General features: G+C 37.7%; 1 protein-coding gene across 1 annotated transcript; it reads right to left on the bottom strand.

The window, feature by feature from the left end:
- Positions 1–4,088: 4,088 nt before the first annotated feature.
- zbtb44 (zinc finger and BTB domain containing 44) lies at positions 4,089–24,598 on the bottom strand. Its single transcript, XM_042486350.1, has 6 exons — positions 24,486–24,598; positions 18,674–19,777; positions 17,202–17,286; positions 16,556–16,707; positions 13,779–14,079; positions 4,089–8,967 (listed from the first exon to the last, which is right to left on the bottom strand). The coding sequence occupies exons 2-6, from the start codon at positions 19,737–19,739 to the stop codon at positions 8,565–8,567; spliced, it is 2,007 nt and encodes a 668-aa protein (XP_042342284.1). The 5' UTR covers positions 19,740–19,777; positions 24,486–24,598; the 3' UTR covers positions 4,089–8,564.
- Between the last annotated feature and the right edge of the window lie 406 nt (positions 24,599–25,004).

The following is a 25,004-nucleotide window of genomic DNA, read 5'->3' as shown; positions in this document are numbered from 1 at the left end:
GACATGTCATAAAAATGGCTTAAAACGACTTATAATAACTTGTAGAGACGTGTCATGGTATTTAACGTGCAAATAAAGACCAAAAAAGTCAAAAAAACATGATTTTTTTTTTCATGTCAAAAAAATGGCCAAGAAGGCAATAGTATAGTATGTCGAAAAATGTCAAATTTTGACATGTCATAAAAATGGCTTTAAAACGACTTAAAAATAACTTGTAGAGACGTGTCATGGTATTTAACGTGCAAATAAAGACCAAAAAAAGTCAAAAAACATGATTTTTTTTTTCATGTCAAAAAAAATGGCCAAGAAGGCAATAGTATAGTATGTCGAAAAATGTCAAATTTTGACATGTCATAAAAATGGCTTAAAACGACTTATAATAACTTGTAGAGACGTGTCATGGTAATTAACGTGCAAATAAAGACCAAAAAAGTCAAAAAAACATGATTTTTTTTCATGTCAAAAAAAATGGCCAAGAAGGCAATAGTATAGTATGTCGAAAAATGTCAAATTTTGACATGTCATAAAAATGGCTTTAAACGACTTATAATAACTTGTAGAGACGTGTCATGGTATTTAACGTGCAAATAAAGACCAAAAAAAGTCAAAAAACATGATTTTTTTGTTTTGTCAAAAAAATGGCCAAGAAGGCAATAGTATAGTATGTCGAAAAATGTCAAATTTTGACATGTCATAAAAATGGCTTTAAAACGACTTAAAATAACTTGTAGAGACGTGTCATGGTAATTAAACGTGCAAATAAAGACCAAAAAAAGTCAAAAAACATGATTTTTTGTTTTTGTCAAAAAAAATGGCCAAGAAGGCAATAGTATAGTATGTCGAAAAATGTCAAATTTTGACATGTCATAAAAATGGCTTAAAACGACTTAAAATAACTTGTAGAGACGTGTCATGGTATTTAACGTGCAAATAAAGACCAAAAAAGTCAAAAAACATGATTTTTTTTGTTTTTGTCAAAAAAATGGCCAAGAAGGCAATAGTATAGTATGTCGAAAAATGTCAAATTTTGACATGTCATAAAAATGGCTTTAAAAACTTAAAATAACTTGTAGAGACGTGTCATGGTATTTAACGTGCAAATAAAGACCAAAAAAGTCAAAAAACATGATTTTTTTTTTTTGTCAAAAAAATGGCCAAGAAGGCAATAGTATAGTATGTCGAAAAATGTCAAATTTTGACATGTCATAAAAATGGCTTAAAACGACTTATAATAACTTGTAGAGACGTGTCATGGTATTTAACGTGCAAATAAAGACCAAAAAAAGTCAAAAAACATGATTTTTTGTTTTTGTCAAAAAAATGGCCAAGAAGGCAATAGTATAGTATGTCGAAAAATGTCAAATTTTGACATGTCATAAAAATGGCTTAAAACGACTTATAAATAACTTGTAGAGACGTGTCATGGTATTAACGTGCAAATAAAGACCAAAAAAGTCCAAAAACATGATTTTTTTTTCATGTCAAAAAAAATGGCCAAGAAGGCAATAGTATAGTATGTCGAAAAATGTCAAATTTTGACATGTCATAAAAATGGCTTAAAACAACTTAAAATAACTTGTAGAGACGTGTCATGGTATTTAACGTGCAAATAAAGACCAAAAAAGTCAAAAAAACATGATTTTTTTTGTCATTTGTCAAAAAAATGGCCAAGAAGGCAATAGTATAGTATGTCGAAAAATGTCAAATTTTGACATGTCATAAAAATGGCTTAAAACAACTTAAAATAACTTGTAGAGACGTGTCATGGTATTTAACGTGCAAAAAAGACCAAAAAAGTCAAAAAAACATGATTTTTTTTTTTTGTCAAAAAAATGGCCAAGAAGGCAATAGTATAGTATGTCGAAAAATGTCAAATTTTGACATGTCATAAAAATGGCTTAAAACGACTTATAATAACTTGTAGAGACGTGTCATGGTATTTAACGTGCAAATAAAGACCAAAAAAGTCCAAAAAACATGATTTTTTTTTGTCATGTCAAAAAAATGGCCAAGAAGGCAATAGTATAGTATGTCGAAAAATGTCAAATTTTGACATGTCATAAAAATGGCTTAAAACGACTTAAAATAACTTGTAGAGACGTGTCATGGTAATTAACGTGCAAATAAAGACCAAAAAAGTCAAAAAACATGATTTTTTTTTTGTCAAAAAAAATGGCCAAGAAGGCAATAGTATAGTATGTCGAAAAATGTCAAATTTTGACATGTCATAAAAATGGCTTAAAACAACTTATAATAACTTGTAGAGACGTGTCATGGTATTTAACGTGCAAATAAAGACCAAAAAAGTCAAAAAACATGATTTTTTTTTTCATGTCAAAAAAATGGCCAAGAAGGCAATAGTATAGTATGTCGAAAAATGTCAAATTTTGACATGTCATAAAAATGGCTTAAAACGACTTAAATAACTTGTAGAGACGTGTCATGGTAATTAACGTGCAAATAAAGACCAAAAAAGTCAAAAAAAAACATGATTTTTTGTTTTTGTCAAAAAAAAATGGCCAAGAAGGCAATAGTATAGTATGTCGAAAAATGTCAAATTTTGACATGTCATAAAAATGGCTTAAAACGACTTATAATAACTTGTAGAGACGTGTCATGGTAATTAAACGTGCAAATAAAGACCAAAAAGTCAAAAAACATGATTTTTTTTCATGTCAAAAAAATGGCCAAGAAGGCAATAGTATAGTATGTCGAAAAATGTCAAATTTTGACATGTCATAAAAATGGCTTAAACAACTTATAATAACTTGTAGAGACGTGTCATGGTAATTTAACGTGCAAATAAAGACCAAAAAAGTCAAAAAACATGATTTTTTTTTTTGTCAAAAAAATGGCCAAGAAGGCAATAGTATAGTATGTCGAAAAATGTCAAATTTTGACATGTCATAAAAATGGCTTAAAACGACTTATAATAACTTGTAGAGACGTGTCATGGTAATTAAACGTGCAAATAAAGACCAAAAAAGTCAAAAAACATGATTTTTTTTTCATGTCAAAAAAATGGCCAAGAAGGCAATAGTATAGTATGTCGAAAAATGTCAAATTTTGACATGTCATAAAAATGGCTTAAAACGACTTATAATAACTTGTAGAGACGTGTCATGGTAATTAACGTGCAAATAAAGACCAAAAAAGTCAAAAAAACATGATTTTTTGTTTTTGTCAAAAAAATGGCCAAGAAGGCAATAGTATAGTATGTCGAAAAATGTCAAATTTTGACATGTCATAAAAATGGCTTAAAACGACTTATAATAACTTGTAGAGACGTGTCATGGTATTTAACGTGCAAATAAAGACCAAAAAAGTAAAAAAAACATGATTTTTTGTTTTTGTCAAAAAAATGGCCAAGAAGGCAATAGTATAGTATGTCGAAAAATGTCAAATTTTGACATGTCATAAAAATGGCTTAAAACGACTTATAATAACTTGTAGAGACGTGTCATGGTATTTAACGTGCAAATAAAGACCAAAAAAGTCAAAAAACATGATCTTTTCTTTTGTCAAAAAAATGGTCAAGAAGGCAATAGTATAAACAGTTAAAAACAGCTTTGCTTTATGTCTTCAGAAAGTCATGCGTGCGTGCTCAAATGAACCCTTTGGAAGAGTAAATAGGCTTGATTTCTTTCAAAAGCGTTTGAAGAAGGCAATGAGCATCGAAAGAAGGAATGACCCCAAATTCGGCAAAGAAATGAAAAAAAAACAACAGATAATAAACAAACCTGAAAATAAACAAAACAACACAAACAAAAAAACAAAAACCAAACAAGGGCAAAGGAAATTTTTTTTTTAAAAAAAGCTTAATATAAATAACTGAAAATATATATCTATATTTCTGGACATTCTTCCCTAGCTTTTTAAAAATAACTTGCTTAATCTTCTAATTTCATGCAATTAATTGCTAATTGCTCTTTGCATTTTTTTAACTATATTTTTCAGGCATCAAACCAGTTTGCTCAGTGTTCAAAGGTTTAAATACGTGTAAAAGGCAAAGTGATGTCGATCCAAATTTCAATGGGTTAACTTCAACTGAACTCATATTACAGTGACAAAAATCAACTTCAGACAAGTTTTAGACTTATTCTGACATAGGTTTTTTTTATTTACATTTTATACTTTTACAAAAACGACTCTTTAATAACAGGACTGCAAAGCCAGAACACTAGCAAAGATTCAGAACAACCATAAACTCTAAAATACAGAGTGGTCTTGTCAGTTTTGAACAGCCAACTGTGGAATATGATCCAGTTAAAACACTCAACACCACAAACGTCAGTTCTCCCTATACAATGTGCAGGTTGCATTACTATCTGGGATGTTTTTTGTACAGTTTCTCCAAACTACAGTTTAAATACAGTATCAAAGACACAAAATACAACATCTGTCTCAAAGCAGGTTGTAATCAAGTAGCCTACAGTATAAAGAATATGCAACATAGTATGAGTGTATATACTGTATATTTATATATATACACACACTGCGGACAGTCACAAAGTGAAGACTACCAAGGCCCCCCAAACTCCCAAACTAAGCTGTTCTATTCACATTTAACAAGAATATCCAAAGATGCCATGAAACAGCAACCATAATACAAAAGTCACCAAAAATATATATGCTATTATGAAGAGCTACCATGTTTTTTTTCTTATATTTTCCTACTTTTAAATAAGGACTGGAAAACGTATACAACATCAAGTGTACATTGAGAAGGCATGTCCTGTATATAATCAAGATATTTTAAAACATTGCACATAAAAGGGATAACGTACAGAAAAGAAGAGGGCATGCTTAACAACAGATCGAAGCTACGCCGGGTGAAGAGTCATCGACAAAATAAGGCCTTGACAGTATGCATCAGAAACTGAAGACATGCTCTCCACTTCACAGAACGATATGAACATGCAACTTTCGAAAAAAAACGAACAGAAAGGAGCTGAATAGAAGCAGTCGTTTGATATCAAAGCTTTGTTCCTCGTTTCACAGATCAAATGGGGTCCTCGCCTATTTGATTTCACCCTTCAGCCCAATTTGAAAAAAAAAAAAAAAAATTATACATTCTTTTTTTTAAATATATAATTCACCATTCCAAAGACAAAATCTTTTTTTCTTTTTTTCTTTTTAAAACAACACCTGTCCATTTATTGCACACCATTGGTTCACAAAAATATTTTGGGCACTTTTGCGTTTCAACAAACAGCAGCATTTTCATTATAAAAAAGTCGTTTGAATACAGACACCGAACACAACAGATGAAAAGCATGACGTACAAATGGAGAATAGAAAAACGTTTTTTAAAATTTTTGACATTGTGCAACTAGAGTTAATAGGTCCGTTTACTAAGGCTAGCCTCTTAAATGCACAACATCATACAGTGTTTTTAAGGGGCGAAACAGCAGGACCCCTTTGCTAAATAGCATGGACCACTTAGAAATGATTATCTCTTTCTTTTATTATGTGCAATTACTGATTGCCATGGCAAATCCCCAATGAGATAGAGAACATTTGGTCCTGTAGGAAAAAGCATGATTTATACCCCCCGATAAAAAGGGCAAATGGCACAACTTTGAAAAAAGTGACTGATAGGATGGCCCAGGGTGACGCAAGCTCTTATTAAGACAGCTCTCAGTGAATTTTAATGATCGGGACAAGGTTATATTAAAGACGCCCTCGTCACAACAGTATTCATCTTTACATTTACAATCAACCCTGTATATGAGGACTTCCATCCTGCTGGGAGAGTCCTCGGTGTTGGCTCTTTGTACTACTTTCACGGGGGCGACAGAAAATAAAAAAAACAACACACCCAGTCACAGTCAGTAGCATTCAACTCATGGGTTATCACCACGAGTGTCATTATCTTCTTAAAATACAGGCACGACAATGTCCAAGTAGACAATTACAACCATGTTGGCACAACACAGGTAAAACTAGTTGGAAGTTTGACCCCAAATCTGTGTTAAAAAAAAAAATAAAATAACTGCCAAACCGTGCTATCAGTTTAGAGATATAGTTCCGGTTCTTTTAAACAGGGTTGTACGGAGCACTTCTCTTAAGTCATCAATATCAGTCCGCACAGGCTGGAGTCCGACACAGCAGCTAAGCCACGTACTGGTGAAGTCAGCAGAAAAGTGTGATTTAGCCACCTTAAAAAGTCTGACCCAAGTGTGTGCAATGGTTTGAGTATTTTCACTTCATTATCGTTCTCTTAAACAGTTTTGACAGGCAAGCCAGTACTGGCTTTAGTTCTCTATCAATGCTCTCCACCAGACTCCATTCAAAAAAACAGTAATTTAAGCTCTCTGAACACAGGAGCTATTGGTCTGCCACTGCTCCAATCAGCTCGTTAGTTTGTGTTACTGTGTGATTCTGGTGAATTTGAACTAACCTTTCCGAACACCAACGTCACACAATAACACAAACAAACTAACTGATCGAGGCAGCTGTAGAGCAGCAGCTCCAGCGTTCAGCGATGGTAAATCACCGTTTTTCTAAATGGAGTCTGGCTTTGAAGAGAGAGATAAAATTGCTTCATTTTTCTGTTGGAAACCACTGTCTGGCATTTGGGTAAAGCAGTAAAAATACTCTCAGTAAAGCAGACACCATGTGGGACTCTTTTTAGGTGACTAAAACACATTTTTTTGCTGGACCCCATTGACATTAACTCGCTTCTGTGTCTGACTGCAGCCTGCTTCTCCAAACAGAATGCGTGCCGACCGCCAACTACTACATTTAATATATTGACTATGGATAAGTACCTCATACAGCACCACTTCAAAAAATATGAACTACCCCTTTAAGGTCAAAGATAAGCTCTTGCCTATCACAACATATTGATCATTTATAATGACTCAACTCACAGTATTTGCATTCACACATCAGCACACTCCTACTGCTTTTAAAGCAATATTATCACGTAACTCCAACATCCCGGTAATCTGCTCCGACTGTAAACTGGCCATCACAGAAAGCCGTCACAATCTGTTTGCATCACTTGCTGCTTCCCTGGCTGCAGACGTAGTTATTTTAAATTTTTCACAATGTAGTTTTCCCACTTCTGTGACAACTTAGGTTAAAAAAAAGAAGAATGCTGGTGGTTAATCCACACTTAAAACATAAAAGTTGTGGTTTTTCTCTCACAAAGTCACACGAGGAAAAAACTTTTAAAAAGACAATCATGTTGTACCTAAGTGAAACATCACTTCAACAGTCATGCAATAGAGTATAAGCAGTGTACCTGCTGATAAGTCAGGACGACCATAAACAGAAAGCCGTGTCAGATATTAATATTTAGCACACACGCCGACTTCAAAACCGAAAATAAAATCCATTTGACGAGTAGGCATACGTTCAACTGGGATGAAATGCTACATTATCATCTTTGAGCCCGTCTGGGAAAATAACACTGCCCTCCAAATTTGAAATTTGTGTATTACATAAATTTCAGTCTTATTTTTATTATTTATTGGATTTTGAAACAAAAGCTGCATCAGTGCTGATCCAAGTCTTACTAAACTCCTTGCGTTTAGTTTTTTTTTTTTTTTTTTTTTGGAGATGTGAGGTTTGATTTAACAACAGTGTTCGTTCAAAATAAAAAAAATGAAAAATAATAGGTTAGAAAAATGATATACTGCACAAATGTCTTAAGGGAATACTCTGTCGATATAATTTCAAGTTTTAAACATTTAAAAATGAAAAGTACTGTGTTCATGTAGATAAAAAGAAATGCACATACACACACCTGACGTATCATATTTCACAACACCCAACATACACAGCATTCAAATAGTAAAACTACAGTACAAGCTATTGCAATATAGATAATATTGACATTTAACAGTTTGCCTATAGCGACGGCACTGAAGGAATAACACAGTCTCTGCCCATACAAACTAGCATTATCACTACAAATGAAATACAATGTTTGTTTGTTGTTTTTTTAGTTAGCTCAGTTTGCAAAGACTTGATTTGTCACTGTTGGCAAAGTCAAGACCTCTTCTTCCTCTCTACGCGTTGCTTTGTTAAAATGGGAACTCTCAGGCACTTTCCAAAAAGTAGGGCAAGGCTTGGATTTAACAGACCTCAAATTGGCTAAGACAGAAATGACTTTAGCTAGTGCTGCGTTCACGTCATATGGGAAAAAAAAACAGCCTTCTTAAAAAAAACGACTCTTAAAAAACAACGTTCGCTTGCTTCACTTAAAAAATACTTATTTTGAATCTCAGGTTTCGGTTCCGACTGATTTTAGTCACCAACAAAGAAATTGCTTCGGTCGAGTTTAAGGGGGAAATTATTTCAAAATAAACAAAATAAACTTTTGTTGGATTTTGGTTTAAAACACGAACTTAAATAAGTGCAATCTGTGTTGCATGTGGAAAATCATCATCAAGGCAAACTGAAGTCTTCAGAAAACTTGGCGTCTTGATGGCTTCACATGAGGTTTCAACGCGAGTCCAAGTCGTCCCTTGTAGCCGCCGAGGCGTTTGGACAGATATTCCCATATGACATGACTGCAAAATAAGACATGGTGGGCAAGAAGAAGGCTTGAATCACTCGATGGTAATGGAAGCCAGCTCCTTGGCTTGGGCATGCTGCTGCTCTTCTTCAAACACCTCCGGGGAACTGCCTCCTCCACTTGTGTCCATCTTGGTCTCCTCTGTCATGGCGGCCGTCTCGTCGGCGTCCATCTTGAGGGAGGCTGGGGCTTCCAGGGGGTCCAGGGGCTCGGGTGAAAGGAAGCCGGAGGAACTCTCGCAATTCTGAGTAGAGGAGGAGACCTGGGAGATGACGGGCATCTGGACTGAGGAGGAGGACGAGGCTGCGGTGGAGGTGGAGGTGGAGGTGCTGCCCGGGTACACGGGGTGATGTTGGGACTCCTCTAGCTCATACTGGACTCCCAGCGCCTCCTCCTCCTCCTGTACCTGGCTCAGGTAGTCGGGCACGAGGAAATCACTGCAATGACGAGGACAACGAGAGGAGTTCAATGACCTTTCATTTGCTTCCCTCACGCAATTCTTTGATTTAACCCTTTAAAACCTGAACGAATTGGATTTCCATTTAAAAATGTAGAAAGAAGGCAATGAGCAATTAAAGACAAAATTTTCCAGAAATTAGCAAGAAATTATTAAATAAGCATACGAAATTTAGCGGAAAATTAGCAAAAAACAAAGTAAATAAATAAACAAGGAAAGTGCTAAAAATTATAACAATTCTGTAACATTATTTTAAATATGGGATTGTGATAACTCTAAATACAGTTTTCCCTAGCTATTTTTAAAATAATTTTCCAAATCTACATTGCTTACCGAGGTTGCTCATCCTTTTGAAAGAAATCTCACAAATTTGCGCAGGTTTCAAGGTTTAAACTCTTGAAAGGCGTCCGAAAGCACCACAGTCGCAACAGGTTTCAAAGGGTTAAACTGAACATGCTGACAATTTAAAACACGTTATATGAGCTAAGTTTAACATTTTACCAATTTTCACAAATAAACATGCCTCAGGATAAGAACAAACCCAGATTTGCATGTGACATTCAAAGTCTTCCAGGAAGAACTGCCTCAATCAAGGAAATGATATTATCGTCCCCGTTAGTTTGCCTCTTTTCACTGAATACCTAAAACAAATACGAACAGACTGACTGCTATGAAATTTGGTGGATTGACCAGCCTCAGACCAAGGAGCAACTAGAAACACAACTGGGTTTGGACATTTAAAATTTTTACCCTAAAAACGCTAAAACTGAACTGACAGGAGACGGTCGTGGCTCGTGGTAACCCTGGATTTGCAAAACTCTCACAAGCATCTTCATAATATTCTAGTCTCGCTGATGTAGAGTTTGTCAATGCTGCGGTTGAGTCCTAGTTAGGTTTCAGCCGAAAACCACTTGTTTAAGCGCAGCATACACTGTCTCAGACAAAAGATGGCCAACGTGAAAGAAACGATATCTTTGGTCGTGGCGCTAAAACGGCGTTCCTACGTCACAAAGTGAGAGATTCAAGGTTGGCTGTTGTCGAATTCTGACAGTGTGTGAAATTTGGGATGACTGTGTCACTCTGTGACTGCTGTTGCTACCTACGTCTAAAACAGAGCGACGTTACTAGTGAATGCTAGTAGATGCTAATACTTACTCCGAGCTCTCGTTGCAAAATTGGCGTGCCAAGTTGGCCTCTTTTCTCCAGCCAAGACCGCATCCAAATTCTCCTCCTCTTCTTCTTCAGACTTTTTCCGATGCATAAAAGCTACTATAGCGAAGGCTCCATTTGCTTGTCAACGTTTTGCTCCTACCGCTAAGGTGGCGTAGATGAATAAAACACGTCGAGGACGTTTGTGTTGTGTATTGACGTCGACGGACGTACGTCATAACCTGCAATTCAGCAGGCGCCGTCATCGGACGGTCTGCACACGTCAAACTCGATGTCGTACCCAAAGTTTATCAGATCCGTGTCACACAGTGTCGCTTGTGCTAAATTTATAAGATTTCTAAAATCTCTCAGTCTGCAGGAGGTTTTAGGGTCAGAGGAAGATCATGACCACTTGAAACATGGAACATCATATTTCACCAAAGATTTTGCAAATCTAAGGTTACCGTATAAACACGACCGAACGGGACTTCATTCCAAATAAAATATGGTATATATGGATGATTTCAACGAAAATGTTAACAGCAATTATTGTACCATGAAGTCAAACATATTATTTTAAAGACTTGCAATAAACAGCTGCTCCTCCCCAAAACTCCCCCGTTTATGTTTTGGTTTGGTTTGGTTGAGTTTTGTGTTTCTTAATTATATTTCTGATACTAATGCAACTTGTACAAAATGTATACAAGACTGAAGTCTAAAGAGGTCAAAACTGCAGCAACGTAGAGTATGTAGAGCAACGTTAAAGTAAAACCAACATGTGTTGGCTAAAAAAACGTCGACAATCTTTAAATGATACTCTATATGAAATACGTACTTCAGGTAATTTATACTGCTATTCTCCATGTGTCGCTTGTCTACATGTATTGTATTATTGCTACTATCTTTTTAGATCTTTGAGTAAATTTGAATGTTTTGAGTTTTAGATTAGTTAGGTTGCAGAATGAAATTTATTTTATTTATATTTGTAAACTTTCTATGCCATTTAATGTCTGGGCCCCTGTTTACGAGCTTCAAGCAGCTGATAAGATCGTCTCATTTCACTCGGAGAATTTTACTTGAAATTTTGTTTGTATCAACATTTTTATCAACTCCGAATAAACTGAACTGAACTGAACTGAACCTTTCGATCAGCCAGAGGTAAAAACTGAAGTGATTTATTTATTCATTTTTAAGTCAATCAACAGAAAATTAATCTGCAACCATTTTGATAATTGATTTTTGTTTAAGCCAGTTTAAAACAAAATTGCCGTCAGCTTCTAAATTATGAGAATCGGCAGCTTTCCTTAGTCCCAAATGAGAAAGTACAGAATATATTACGCTTTTGGACTATTGGTCAGGCAAAACAAGAAATTTAAAGGCATCACATTGTTTTTTTAAGAAGTAGTGATGGCCATATTTAAATATTTTTGGAGTAAAAGATAAATTGAGAAAATAATCAGCAGATTCGGACCTCATAATTTGACAGTTAAGAAGTACTTTTTACTTTTACTCCATCCATCCATCTACTCCTCCGTCAGTAAGTGATTTACTATATTTCCCAGAATGCAAGATGGATGCAAGTTTTGGTTCTTCAGATGTGAGTCAGACATGTCAATGAATCAAACTGCAATGCATTCTGGTCAATGGAGTCTACTGCTGTAACCCATGTTAGTATATTTACTTTGTTATTGGTGGATTTTTCACTGTATTTCTCGATTTTAAGAGCAACAAAAAGGATGCAGGTCCAAACAGCTTTTGCTTATCTAAAATCTTTTGCTCCACTACTGCTGGGATTTACATAGCTGATTATTTTGGCTATGATGAAACTCATCTTCGAGGCGAGCTACATCTGTGAGAAGGCAGGACAGGCTTAAGATGGGTTTTTTCCTTTTGTCTCCTGTTATCTCGAGGATATCAGTTTTGTCTCACAAAGTAATGATTTCAGTACATCTGAGCAGTTTCTCTCGTGAATAGACGTAAAGTTATTCCATGATCTTAAAATGTTTCCTAATGAATAAAGAATGTGTTTTGTTAACTTCAAATTAAGTCAGACCATTTCCTTTTCGTTGCATAACAACTATTTTGAAAACACCGGAAAAATAAACTTTTTTTTTTTTTTTAAATTCACAAACAAATTCCTCTTAAATCGCACTGCCCAAAGAAATTACACGCATGTTCTTTCCAACATTATTTACCTTTGACGCATGCCTGCGGATGTGCGTCAAAACAAAATTAACGAAGGAATCTAAGATGCAGTGGCAACAACTTTTGTGATGGCTTAAGTGTAATTATTTTGTTGCCATGGATATTTCCGTCTAATGCTGCCAACATATTAAGTGGACCAGAGGATGTTTGAAATAACCCACGTAGATATACACACATTTAAAGTCAACCGAGATGTTTGTTGCCTCAATTCTTAGATGATTTTAGATCTATACACGAAGTCTTGTTTGGTCACATGACAAGACCCTACACAAATACATTTAAACTTCGCTGACAGAGGCCTTTTAAAACGTGTGTGCACAGTGTGACCATGGCTGTATTAACAGAGCCCGCCGTCCTTAAGCTTAATAAACTGCCCTCACAGTGGGAATTAAAGTATCCAGACTAAAAAGTTTAGGTCAAGTGTAAGTGTCCTCAGACGAAAGCAGAATGTGACAAACTGTTCTGCAAATCAGCAACACAGAAAGAAAATACAGCGTGGTTAACATGTCTTTTTATGTGAAGACTGAGGATGGCAGTTAAGAGTCTGACTGGACTGCCAGAGAATTTTCCACACTGTTATGATCGCAGGCGTAGACTTTCTACTATAAAACTCTTGAGGAGTCAATGGCCCGTTTGAGTCCTGCCGACCTGTGAGGGCTTGAGTTGATTAAGAAGTGGAAAAGTCTGGGAAATAAAAACACTCTTCCACTTTATAAAGACACTGTGTTCTGACTTTCACGAGGCTTTGCGGGCTGAGCTGCTGATAAAAACAAACAACCCTCTCCATTTGGTTAAAACACAATGATTTCAGCTGTTTTCGCAGCTATTGTAAGGCCCAGCGTTAGAGAGACAAAGCTATGAGTGATTTAAGCAACACTGAAGTTATCCGAGGTGTGTTTTTGTTTTTGACTGGGTTTGAATATTGGCAGCTGATCAGCATATTTGAAAACACTTAATTCATTGAATAAAGTGTACTTGATAAACCCACTTTAACTTCACATCACAGAGCCAAGATGGACTTCAGGTATTTGCCATCTCTTGGCCATGTTAAATAAAAACTTCAACATTTTGGAAAATGCGCTTATTTGCATTCTTATATAACTATGTCTTGATGGTATTATCGTTCTCATCTACGTCTCACGGAGAAAATGAATAAGCATATTTCCCAAGATGTCAAACTAAGCCTTCAAATAAGTGAAATTAAATTAACCCCCCCCCACCACCACCACCACCATAAATACAGTCAAATACTTCAGGTACACTTGATCTGAGCACTCAAATCAATCGCAATCATCTCAAAACAATGCTACACAATCAAAGTCATGAAAGGAAAAACGATCAAATGAACCTCAGGTATTAGAATCTAAACTGAAGTTCTTATCTGATCCAGGTGAGATCTAAGTAAATGATGGGGGTCAGCGCCCCCGGACTCCTCACCTGCTCTGGAAGTAGTTTGCTAGTTCGGATGCCTCATGGTTCAGACTCCTCAGGTGTACAATTAAATTGCCAGAGTTGGTGAACATGGCCCCGCACGTTTTGCACTCGTAAATCCGCGGCTTGCGGATTATGTGTCGGGAGACCCTCATGTGGTGCTTATATTCACCGAAGGACGTGAATGTGGCGCTACAAATCTGGCACCGGAAACAGCGTTTACCTTCGTGCTTCAGCCGATGCATCTTTAGGGAGTAGGCCCGTGTGAACTTTTTCCCACAGCGGTCACACTGGAAAGGCTTAATGCCTGTGGGGGGAAAAAAAAAACACATTCAGCTGATTTTAATATTAGCAGCACACAAGTGTCAAAACTGCAGTTCCTCTAACGGCCACTTGAGGCTGACTCCAAGAGTGAGTCAATCCTCGAAGTCCTCCACGTTAACATGCACAACTTTACAGCAGAAATAAACATGTTTACAGCCTGGTGCAAGAACTCACTTTTGGTTAGGGATACACTTTAATATTGGCACATCATTGGTATTGGCCAATATTGGCTTTAAAATAAAATATTGGAATCTGCCATTTCATATCTGCCGATATCAGAAAGCATTTTCTTTATTGACAAAGTGAACATGTGCAAAACATCAATCCCAAGTTGAAGTATTCGTCTTTTTCTGCACAAAAAGTGAATACTGCATACACTGAAAAGCACTGTATTTTATGTCTCAATCTGCTGTTGGTCCATCACGATAATCGTACACATAAAATGATGTTAATTCAACTACAGAAGAGATGTGATGATCACTAACATTACGCAACCATAGCTCTTTTGCTCCTACACTGTTTTATAGCAGTTGCTGAAAGTTATGAAGATTTCTTGGCTTTTGTGTTGATGTGCACTTTAAACTGCCAAGCTTTGTGTCAACAGGTTTGTCTCTCACTAAATCACACAAAATTAATTACGTTCTCTACAGACAAACTGCAGTTAAGGTCTGAAGAAAATCCCAAAGATGATCAGAGGAAAAAAGGTTGCATTTCTTAATATAAGTGAATATTTATATGCTTCATTACCTCCTTCAGGGTGTTTCCAGGTTTCAGACACTTAATTTAATGCCTTTTCAGATCATTTTAAACTAAATTTAAGACAGATTTTTTGGACAAATGATCTTTTTCATTTTATTATTTTTGTAGCTTTTATTGTGTTTGCAGTGGTAGGATTTTTTCTGACTCTCGTTTTTTTAACAATGACAATAAAGATCTTATCTTATCTTGAAACACTTTAGGTAAGCACAAAGGTGCACAACATGATTTTGTCGATGGATCAACATCCACATTGCGACCAACCAATCACAGCCCTCTGACGTCGCCAGGGTGCTGTGCTTCTGTCAAACTGAACAAAAGTATAGTGTCCTGAAAGGAGTAGGCAGAAGTAAAACTTATATACCCCTACCCATTTCTTACTTTTCCCTTTTAACTCATATATCATTTTAACAAATTACTAAATTTATTTACAACTGATGCACGAATAACTGCAGTTTAATTACCACCCAATTAAATAAATAATGTCTGTGAACAATATTTTCGCCTACTGGCAAGCTTACTTGTTAATATATCCTATCTCGTTATCAAGCTTATTTGCAAACCCTGCAGTAACTCATAAGGATTTTGCACAGTATTAAAGGATTTTCTTTAATTGTAAAAACTTTTTTTTTGAAAAAAAGCTTTGCACTGAAGAAGCAAAAATGAATTTGGAAAGAAGCACAGACGCAGCACCCTGATGATGTCAGAGGGCTGTGATTGGTTGATGGCGGGGTTGGTCCGGGATCGCAATGTGGGATGTTGATCCAGGAACATGTCCTACTTGGCAAAATCCCTGCGTGTGAGTAAAGGTGACTAGTATATTGGTCCCATGCAGAGGCTGGTTTTATGTAAGAATGTGGTTATTAGAGTGAATGAGATTAATCTCCATTTCCCAACGGTGTTGTAACATGAGCAAAGAGCGCCAGCATAGCAATTTGTGAAATTTCTTCATGATCTAAAAATAAGCAATGACAGAACATCCAAAACAACTTAGGCGGGCATGCTTTCAAAAGTTTCCTCAAAATTTCCTAATATGTAAGATACACAGCCTGTAAAAGGCTTTCACCCCGATGGAGATGATTTTTTTTTACTCTTTTTTGTTTAAACACTGACTCACAGTGATTGTAATTTGGCTTTTTTACAGTAATAAATATATATAAAAAAGAAATTTCACTGTGAGAAAAAAACTTGATTGATCTTAAATAAATACAAGTAGAAAAGTTGAACAAAGCCCTGTGTGTCTCCAGAGAGCTGAGCGATGATGAAGTGATATCAGTGAATCAGGAGATCTGAGGACTATAACATTAAAAAGCGTAACACGCCAAATATCCTGTTCGGCTGTTTGAGGTCAAATAACATAATGGTACCAGTTTTTTTTTAACATCATTTTATCAACCACTTGTTTTCAGAACTTAAAATAGCTGTGTGATATTGACCAAACGGATTAAAACCTTAGACACTGGTCAGGTGTTTCCAGTGTCTGTATCTCTGCTGATCAGTGTCAAATAAGGTGACTGCGTCGGCTGTGAAACAGTGCTGTAATGCAAAAAAATTAAAGATGTCCTGAGGCGGGGTGAATGTAGGTGAATAACTGCTTGTTTAGACATCGCTTGCGCTCTACAGTGTTTCTAACTTAAACGTATGTTATATTCGAAAGTTGCCCAAGGTCAAAAGATTGAATTCAGCTTGAAGTTTTTACATACCGGAGTGTATCAGCATGTGCTGCTTCAGGTTTTGAATGCGTGTGAATCTGACTCCGCAGGTTGGACACTGGAAGGGCCTGTCGGGGCCATTGGTGCCGGGCCTGGCTGAGGGGCTGATATACAGGTGATACGGATACTGAATACCTTCTAACCTGCAACACAAAGAGAAGAAACATCCGAGTGATATCCATTCAAAAACAGCTCCATTTTTCATTGTTACGTACACAAACAATACTGAATACTTTACATCAACATGTCAAAACAGCCTGTGAGTTCTGAGTGGAAAAAGGGGCCACGATTAATTTCAAGTGACTGGTATATTAAAAAAATATGCTGGCAGGTGTTTTCGAACATTTGTTTAACACTGAGAAGTTGGTAATGACAGTTATATGCCTCAGATTGTTTGACGTACATGGATTTCCAGTTAGATGCCACGTTAACGTTCACATAAAATTCATCACTCATGTTTGTCGCTCGAGGCCTCCAGCGAGCAGCATTCATCACGTCTTTGACATTTCAAACATGACCTCGATATTTATTATCTAAACAGGCGTGACTCAGACACACAGTTATGAGGTTTGTGTGTATATATTCTTTACTGCTTACAACTTCTTGCCTTGCTGCAAGTTGAAACAAATCGCGATACCTTTCATCGTCCTCTGCGTGTCCTCCAGTGTTAGAGGTGCTCTGCATTGACGGCAAGCCCTCAGACACTCCCTCATCCATCGACCCTGCAAAGTGGAAGAAAGAAAATGACTTATAGGCAGCTGTCTGCAAAATATCCATTTACAGACTAAAGTCTGCTGGATGGGCTTAGACTGAAGGTCTTTGAGGGCTGATCCCACATTTAAGGACAGATGCTGCTAGATTCCAAGTTACTGTGCTATTCAACAGTTTAGGGAAAAAAACTGCAAGTGTTTCCATTTTGTTTTTATTTATGGCAGGGCAGAGAAGTTTTCAAACAGCATTTGGACCACTGGACAATGAAACTTTCCACTGAGGCTGATACAAATAATAAAATCAAGTAGGTGAGGTGTGAGGGCTGGGTGAGGTTAAGTGTCATAAAAGTGATAAATACAGTAACTGTGTTTTTTATCCAACATATACATGTAACTGCTAAATAAGTGCTGGCCACCCCCGTAGTTACTACACTTTACAGTCACACATGATTGCATGTAGTTTCTAACAACTGAGGCAGATAAATCATAAAAATGTTTACACCGCTTTTCTGTTTCAAATATTCAGAATCAATATCTATTGATAAAAAATGCTTAATTAGATAAATGTGTCGCTTTTACAAGGGAAAGTGTAGCAAACATGTTAGCTGAACGTGTTTACAGTTCATGTTACGGCAAAAAAAACCCTATGTTTCTTTCATTCCTTACACTAATGTTCTTGCAGTTTTGGTTTTGGACACGTCCCTAATAACTCTATAAGGTTTCCCACACATTCATTTAATTGTGGCGGCATGCAACAATTGAAACATCTGCCACCAAAAACAGATTTTCTATTTTTGGAGTTGGACTGTTCATTAGGAGTGCTGTTGGAATATAATGTTTTATTATAAATAACTCAAGACTCTTGGAGCGCAGAGCGTACTCAGGGCAGAGATGGAGCGGCTGAACGTCAAGCACAGTTGAAGTGAAACTTATAAGTTCATTAAGCCAGATCTAAAAGTTTGCTTTCACTAGCAGCAGCTGCTCCTCTTATCCATGCATCTGATTTGATCAGCTGTGATCAGATCTATAGATCAATTATCCACCGTGAGAGTCATAAACTGCTGGTTAAGGAAAAAAAATGATGAAGAGCTCCACCTGCTCTGCGTTCACGACCCACAAAAAACTCAGAATTTAGAGAGAGGACACAGAATGATACAAAGGGACACACTCACATTTAAAAAAACAAACAAACAAAGTCCACCAGCTACCATCACACACACTTTAATTCTGTGGGAAACACTGACAGTTCAAAGTTCAACCGCGTGAACAATAATTCAACCTGTGGACAAATCCAAACACTGACAGACCTGCGTTAATGACGGTACGTTATGATTGGACGTTGCTTTTCAGTTTTCAATATGCAACACTGTGGATCATTTAGGTAAAAAAATCGCCTCACCTATAGAGGAGGACTGTGGACTGATGAGGAGCTCCTCCTGGACCTGTTCGCTCCCGGGCACCGTCTGCTGGTCACTCAGCGAGCTCTGGGAGGCACTGACCGGCTGCGAGGACGCCTCTTGGACCTCCTCATCACTGAGACGCTCCACCTTCACCCTCACATCTTCCTCCTCTGCCGGCACTGGCGACGACACCGCCTTAGAGCTCTCACACGTTAGGAAGTCACTGAGCCGCCGGCCGACTACCACCTCCGACGTCCCCGCGGCGCCCTGCTCTAAACACCGAGGGCTCTCCGGGAGCTTCGATTTGTCTGAGTGGAACCTCCTGTCGATACCGAACGGGAAAGTCCACGGGAAGGCCAGGGAGGACTCCACGGGCTGGGCTGTGCTGTCTGAGAAGGACGGGGACGGGTTAGGGATCTGAGGGGAGGTGGTGACCATCTGTGTAGTGCATTTGAGCGGACTCTCCGGCGATGCCATTGTTACAAAGCTTTTGCGTTTCCGTCGCGATTCGCGGCATATAGGAACGTTTCTCTCCATCACGCTGCAGTCAGACGAAACGGGCGACACGCTGCCGTCCAGTGGCGTCAGGGCACAGTTTGATGAGGCGCTCTCTGGTGCGGATTCGTGCGGTTTATCTGCCGTTATGTTGTTATTGTTGCTGTTGTTCCCCGGGCCCCACAGAATACTGGACTTCATGAACTCTGAACATGTGCTAGCAACAGCAAACATCTGCATGTAACTGGCAGCAGCCAGAACGTCGATGATGTTCTCCGTGCTGATAGAGAGGGTGGACGTGTAGGCGTACTCCAACAGAGGAGCGAAGCCACTGACGGTCACGTGATGAAGGTCCAACACAAACTTGTCCTCCTCCTCTGGCCGGCCCACCAGCTTGGAGCGGAAGAATTCACTGCAGCAGGCCAGGACCACTTTGTGGGCCAGGAAGAGCTTGTCTTGGACCCGGATGGTGACATCACACAGGTGGCCCTCGTTGCGTAAAGCGTTGAGCTTCTCCAGCATCTCCTGGCTGTGGGAGGTCGAGCTGTGGGTGAAGGTTTTGACCCCCATGTTGGAGTCAGTTTATGACTGTGTCGAGGAAATGGGTCCTGCAGAGAGATGGGAAAAAAACATTTCAGTTTGCAAAAGCTGAACCATATGAGCTGCAAGAAAAACAGAACAATCAGATCACTGTTCAGAGAAATATAGTTTAAGCTTTGTTATTATTTTGTGTCAGATTCTTTACATCTCTTGGGTTTGTGTCTAATGATTAGCTAACTAAACAAAATCCAGGCTCAGCAGTTAACCCTTTCAAACCTGAGAAAACGGGCTTGATTTCTTTCAAAAACAATGGAAGGCAATGTAAGAAGAAATGAGCCAAACATTAGCAAGAAATTGGTGGAAAGAAGAAAATTACCTGAAAATTAGTTTAAAATGAAATGAAAAAAGTGCTGAAAAATTCTAATTTTATAAAATAATTTTAAAAATGTAATAACAATCATTATATAGTTTTCCCTAGCTTTTCCATTTTTATTTTTTTATTGTTTAGACATTTCCCGTAGCTTTTTAAAAACAATTTTCTAAATCTACCTTTTTCTTGCAATTTGCAGGACATTTCTTACAAAGCTGCCCCTTGCCTTTTTCCCCCATGTTTTTGAAAGAAATTGCACCAAACTGCTCAAAGCTCAAAGATTAAATGCTTTTGAAAGGCGTCTGAAAGCAGCACAGGAAAAGTGACGTCGCTCCGGGTTTCAAAGGGTTAAAGAACCAGGTGTGAAATAACAGATGTCACGGTGGACTCTCACTGAACCACAGGAAAGAAAAGTAAAGAGGATGTCAAATATCACTCTGCAAAACACCAGTCCCCCGGCAGAGACAGGATCAAAAAAAGCCCAGTGAAGGCTGCGAGTGTAGGTGGAGAAAAACACCGAGGTCCTCTCCGAGGGGGAAGGCAAGGTAAGGGGGGGTGAAAGCAGGGTAGGGAGCACGGAGGACGAAATGCCAAGTTATGTAACAACAATCAAAGCAGATGCGCAGCGATGCGAGCCAGACCCATGTGGAGGCCAGTGCACTACAGGATGCTCAGCAGCTGTCTGCGAGACATGTGGATCCTCTGAGGCATGAGATTTTCCATCAAACAAAAGCTCGAGTGAAGGGGCTCTCGCAGGGAGAGCGCGCTCCCCTTTACACACACGCAGACCACAGGAAAATACTCTTGGGCTATGTTGGCCCAGTAAAGGCAGCGTGAATTATAGACCTGGGCTGCGGAGGTGCAACAGGAGACGGCCTCGTCTGTACCAGCACACAGAGCCGAGAGAAAAGAGCTTAACTTCCACCCCGGGGTTTTCTAAAGGCTAAAACGTCTCCTGTTGGAGGGTTATTTAGCTACATGATCTCTATTAAGTTCTTCCTGACAAAAAGAAATTTACAGTACATGAGCCTGAGAGAGCAATGACGCATAAAAAATCTCATTTGGCCTGACTGTTCAATAAATTATTCTTAAACTGTCTGGCATGTATTACATCTCACAGAGAGGACATAATCAATTATTCTACTAAATTTAGGCACCATACTGGATTTTTTAGCTTCTAAGTGATACTCCAAAATATAACAACTTTTTTGGTCGATACCAAAATTGATATATCCACTTTTTTTCACCAACATAATGTTAGTTATTATCAAGTCTCTGTTGTTGTGGGACTAACATCATATTATTCACACTCTTATCACGATGGCCGAGCAGCAGATGAAGACGTAGAATACAATTCTTTTAAATGTTTGCAATGTTCATTTATTGTGCAAAATGAGAAAAAATAATTCAACTTGTGGTGGATTTTGTATATGTTCACTGTGTCAAAATCAATGAACGTAAGTTTGTAATAGCGGCCTAAAATTAACAGGTTGGTCGATTTCCGCACTTCATTTTAAAGCCAATATTTTCATGCTTCTTAACTATGAAGTTATACTGAAGGAATGTCGAGTACATGAACTTTAGAGAGCAATGATGCATTCAAAGTAAAATATGACCTTTCGTATATTTAAAAAAAAGAGAATGAAATAAAATATAATATAGTTAACACAAATATACAAATATATCCGAAAAGGAGTGGGAGGAAGTAAAAACATTAAATTCTACCCCTTCTCCATCAGTTATTGAAAAATAAAATGCTTCGCTTCCATTTTATACTGAAAATAAATTTCTAAACAATATTCTATGTGCAACATATTTACATTGTCAGTTTTGGTCTAATTCCTGGTTAAAGACAATGTTAAAGGCCACATGGTGACTTAAATATATATATACCTACATATACAGCCTTAAATTCATGAAACGACTATTTTGATCATAAAGTAATCAGGAAATATGATCAGCCCTTTAAATGTGATGATCTGCTGACTGTTTTTGTTTCACTTTATTGTACTGAACACATCTGCTTTGTTTTGTTTACTTCTAAGCAGACGAAGACATAAAATACAGTTATTTTAAATATGTGCAATATTCATCCACTGAGCAAAATAAGAAAAATACTTCAATTTATGGTGTTTTTTTGGACATGTTCACTGTGTCAAAATTAACAATTAAAATGTCTTGTGCGTTTGTCGTATTGGCAGAAAATTAACATGTTGGCCGATTCCGATGCTTCATTTTTGAAGCCAATATCTGCGGTGACGTGCCGATATTATCGTGCATCGCGCTATCAAGTTCTACTAACAAAAATGAATGTAGAGTACGAGAACTTTAGAGAGCAATGATGCATACAAATCAAATACAATCTGATTAAAAAAAAAACTTTACCATCCCACATAGATTATGTCTTATAGAGAGCATACAATCAATTATTCTACAAAAATATTTAAAGGTTTGCCATACAGATATCAAATTAGTGTCTAAATTTGCTCTAATTCCTAGTTAAAGAAAATCTTAAAGGCCACATTGACTCAAATATATATTTACATATATATATATTACTGTTAAGCACTTTTTAACCCCGTTTTGAAAAGTGCCAGTTATTATTATTATTATTATTATTATTATTATTATTATTATTATTATTATAGGTTATAGGCTATTATTATAGGGCCTTAAATTGACCACTGAATTCATTTGCTTTGTTTTGTTTACTTCTAAGTTGTGACAAAAAAGCTATTTGAGGACATCAGTGGGCCACTTAGTTATAAATAGTTTAATATACTCACGGATCGACTGATTGATCGACGATTATGCAACTAAGAGTCAACACCCACAGTTACAAACTACTCCAATTCATCGCAAAAATATTCATGATGGCGACAGAGCAGAGGAGGCGTAGCCGTCAACATGGTACTTTTACTGTGTTTACATCGCGTCAGCAGGTGACTCGAAACGCTGCGATCACGCACGCTGTCGCGTGCTGACACTCCTCGTGCACACCGAAAACAGAAACGCTGTTTGAGTGCGAGGCGCGAGGGCTAAGTGTCTGTCCAAAAAGATGCTGAACCAACATGTTTGCAACAATCACAGCTCAGCAAACAGCAGCTAACGGAGTCACGCTGATGCGTCAAGCCCGCCACGAGATTTACACCACATCCGCTTTGTCGCTGTCAAAATAAAAGAGGAGTGCCCGCGCTGATGCTTTTTAACTTCGTAATATCATTTAAGTTAAAACGAGGACAGTCGTGCTCTGATGTTGTGGTGCAAATTAACAAAAAATGTGTGTGGCTACCAAAGTTGAACTAAATTTACCGATCATGTGTTTTCGACCCATACAGCTCTGTTAAAAAAAACAACTTCTATTATAGTGTTTGATATTACAATTAGGCATCAACTGATTATCAGCCCGGCTGATTATCAGAGTCGATATCTGGCATTTTGCAATTATCTGAACTGGCTTTTTATTTTAATAATTTCCAATAAAATGAATGAATGAAAGAGTGTGCATGTTACACTAAATCAAGGCCACAGAAAGAAAAGCATGTGAGCATTCAGCATGGGAGCAACTTTTAAAAACTCTGTGCTCTTGGTATTTGGATTTTTTTAAATTAAATTTTCAGAGATTTTACTTTAAAAAGTTGCTGGGAACTTGCTGCATGACATGTTAAGATTTTTTGTTTTTAAACAAAAAAAAGCATTTAAAAGTTTTGTAATGAAGTTTTTTATATTTTCCAAATTTCAACGGAAATATTTTCATTGTTTATCGCAAAACCATATTGGCCCAAATATCAGTTATCGGTCTCATTATTATTAGAATAATGAGATTTTTTGGTCCCACAGTGGGGAAATTTGCAGTGTTACAAATGCAGAATACTTAAAAATACTAACACATACTTAAAAAAAAAAAAATAAGAAAAGCGCAGAGTAGATAAGACAAACAAGGTGCAAAATAGCAACATAAAGTTAAATGGAGCCAACAATTCAGTGTAGAAATATACATATATATATGTACAAACACAAACCTAATTAACTCCCAATAATCTGTATCGGCTCTAAAAAGAAAAACCAATATCGGTCGATCCATTATTACAATATATATTTTCCTTTCAAATTAATTGAAACATGAATCATCAATATGATAAACTTTACAATTAAGCGAAAAAATTATGTAGCGCATTTATTTTGAAGCCGGATCAGTCCCAGTTCCGGTTTGACCGTGAATAACCCTGGATACGTCGACGCAGCTGCTAGCACCGTTAGCTTCGAAGCTAGCGCTAGCCGACACAACAGAGCGCCCGTAGTTGTTTCCTTCGCCTTTATCGACACTTATTTAACAAAGTAGCGGGATTAAAGTGCTCACAGCGGGGGCTGCGGTTATTCTTCGGCCCGTACGGAGGGGGTTTTACCTTCCGGGACGAGGCCCGCGATGTCGGCCGGGGCCTCGGGATGCTAACAGCTCAGCTGACAAAAGCAGCGTCGGAGACAGACAGCGGTGCGCCGTGCCGCCTTCACTGCGTCCTCTCACACATTCCCCGCGCCTCCCCGGCAGTTGTCAGCCTGCCAGCCGCCTGAAGTCACGGTTTAACTAGCGCTCTCGGGGATTCACATCACCGCAGGCGGAGGCTGAAAGTTTCCGTGGCGCTGTTTTCATCCCTTTGTGCTCCGCGCGCCGTCCTCTCTCTGCGCTCTGTTTGTGTCCCCACAATGCAACGCGCACCTCACGCTCCCGGACGGTGAGAAACAGGAAGTGTGACACTCAGCAAAACTCTGAAAACCTCCCAAATACTTGGAAAAAATGATGAAAAATTATAATTCATTCATACAGGGTTAGGGGTATGTGCATGGATTTTATGATGCTTTGTTACTACTTTTTAATTTTTTTTTTGTTAATTGTCATTTATTTGTTATTTATGTTTTTTTATCGT

This window comes from Plectropomus leopardus, chromosome 5 (genome assembly GCF_008729295.1).
Source record: "Plectropomus leopardus isolate mb chromosome 5, YSFRI_Pleo_2.0, whole genome shotgun sequence".
In the NCBI taxonomy this organism is placed as follows: domain Eukaryota; kingdom Metazoa; phylum Chordata; class Actinopteri; order Perciformes; family Serranidae; genus Plectropomus; species Plectropomus leopardus.
The sequence above is the reverse complement of the archived record's forward strand: the minus strand, read 5'-3'. Positions and strand labels throughout refer to the sequence as shown.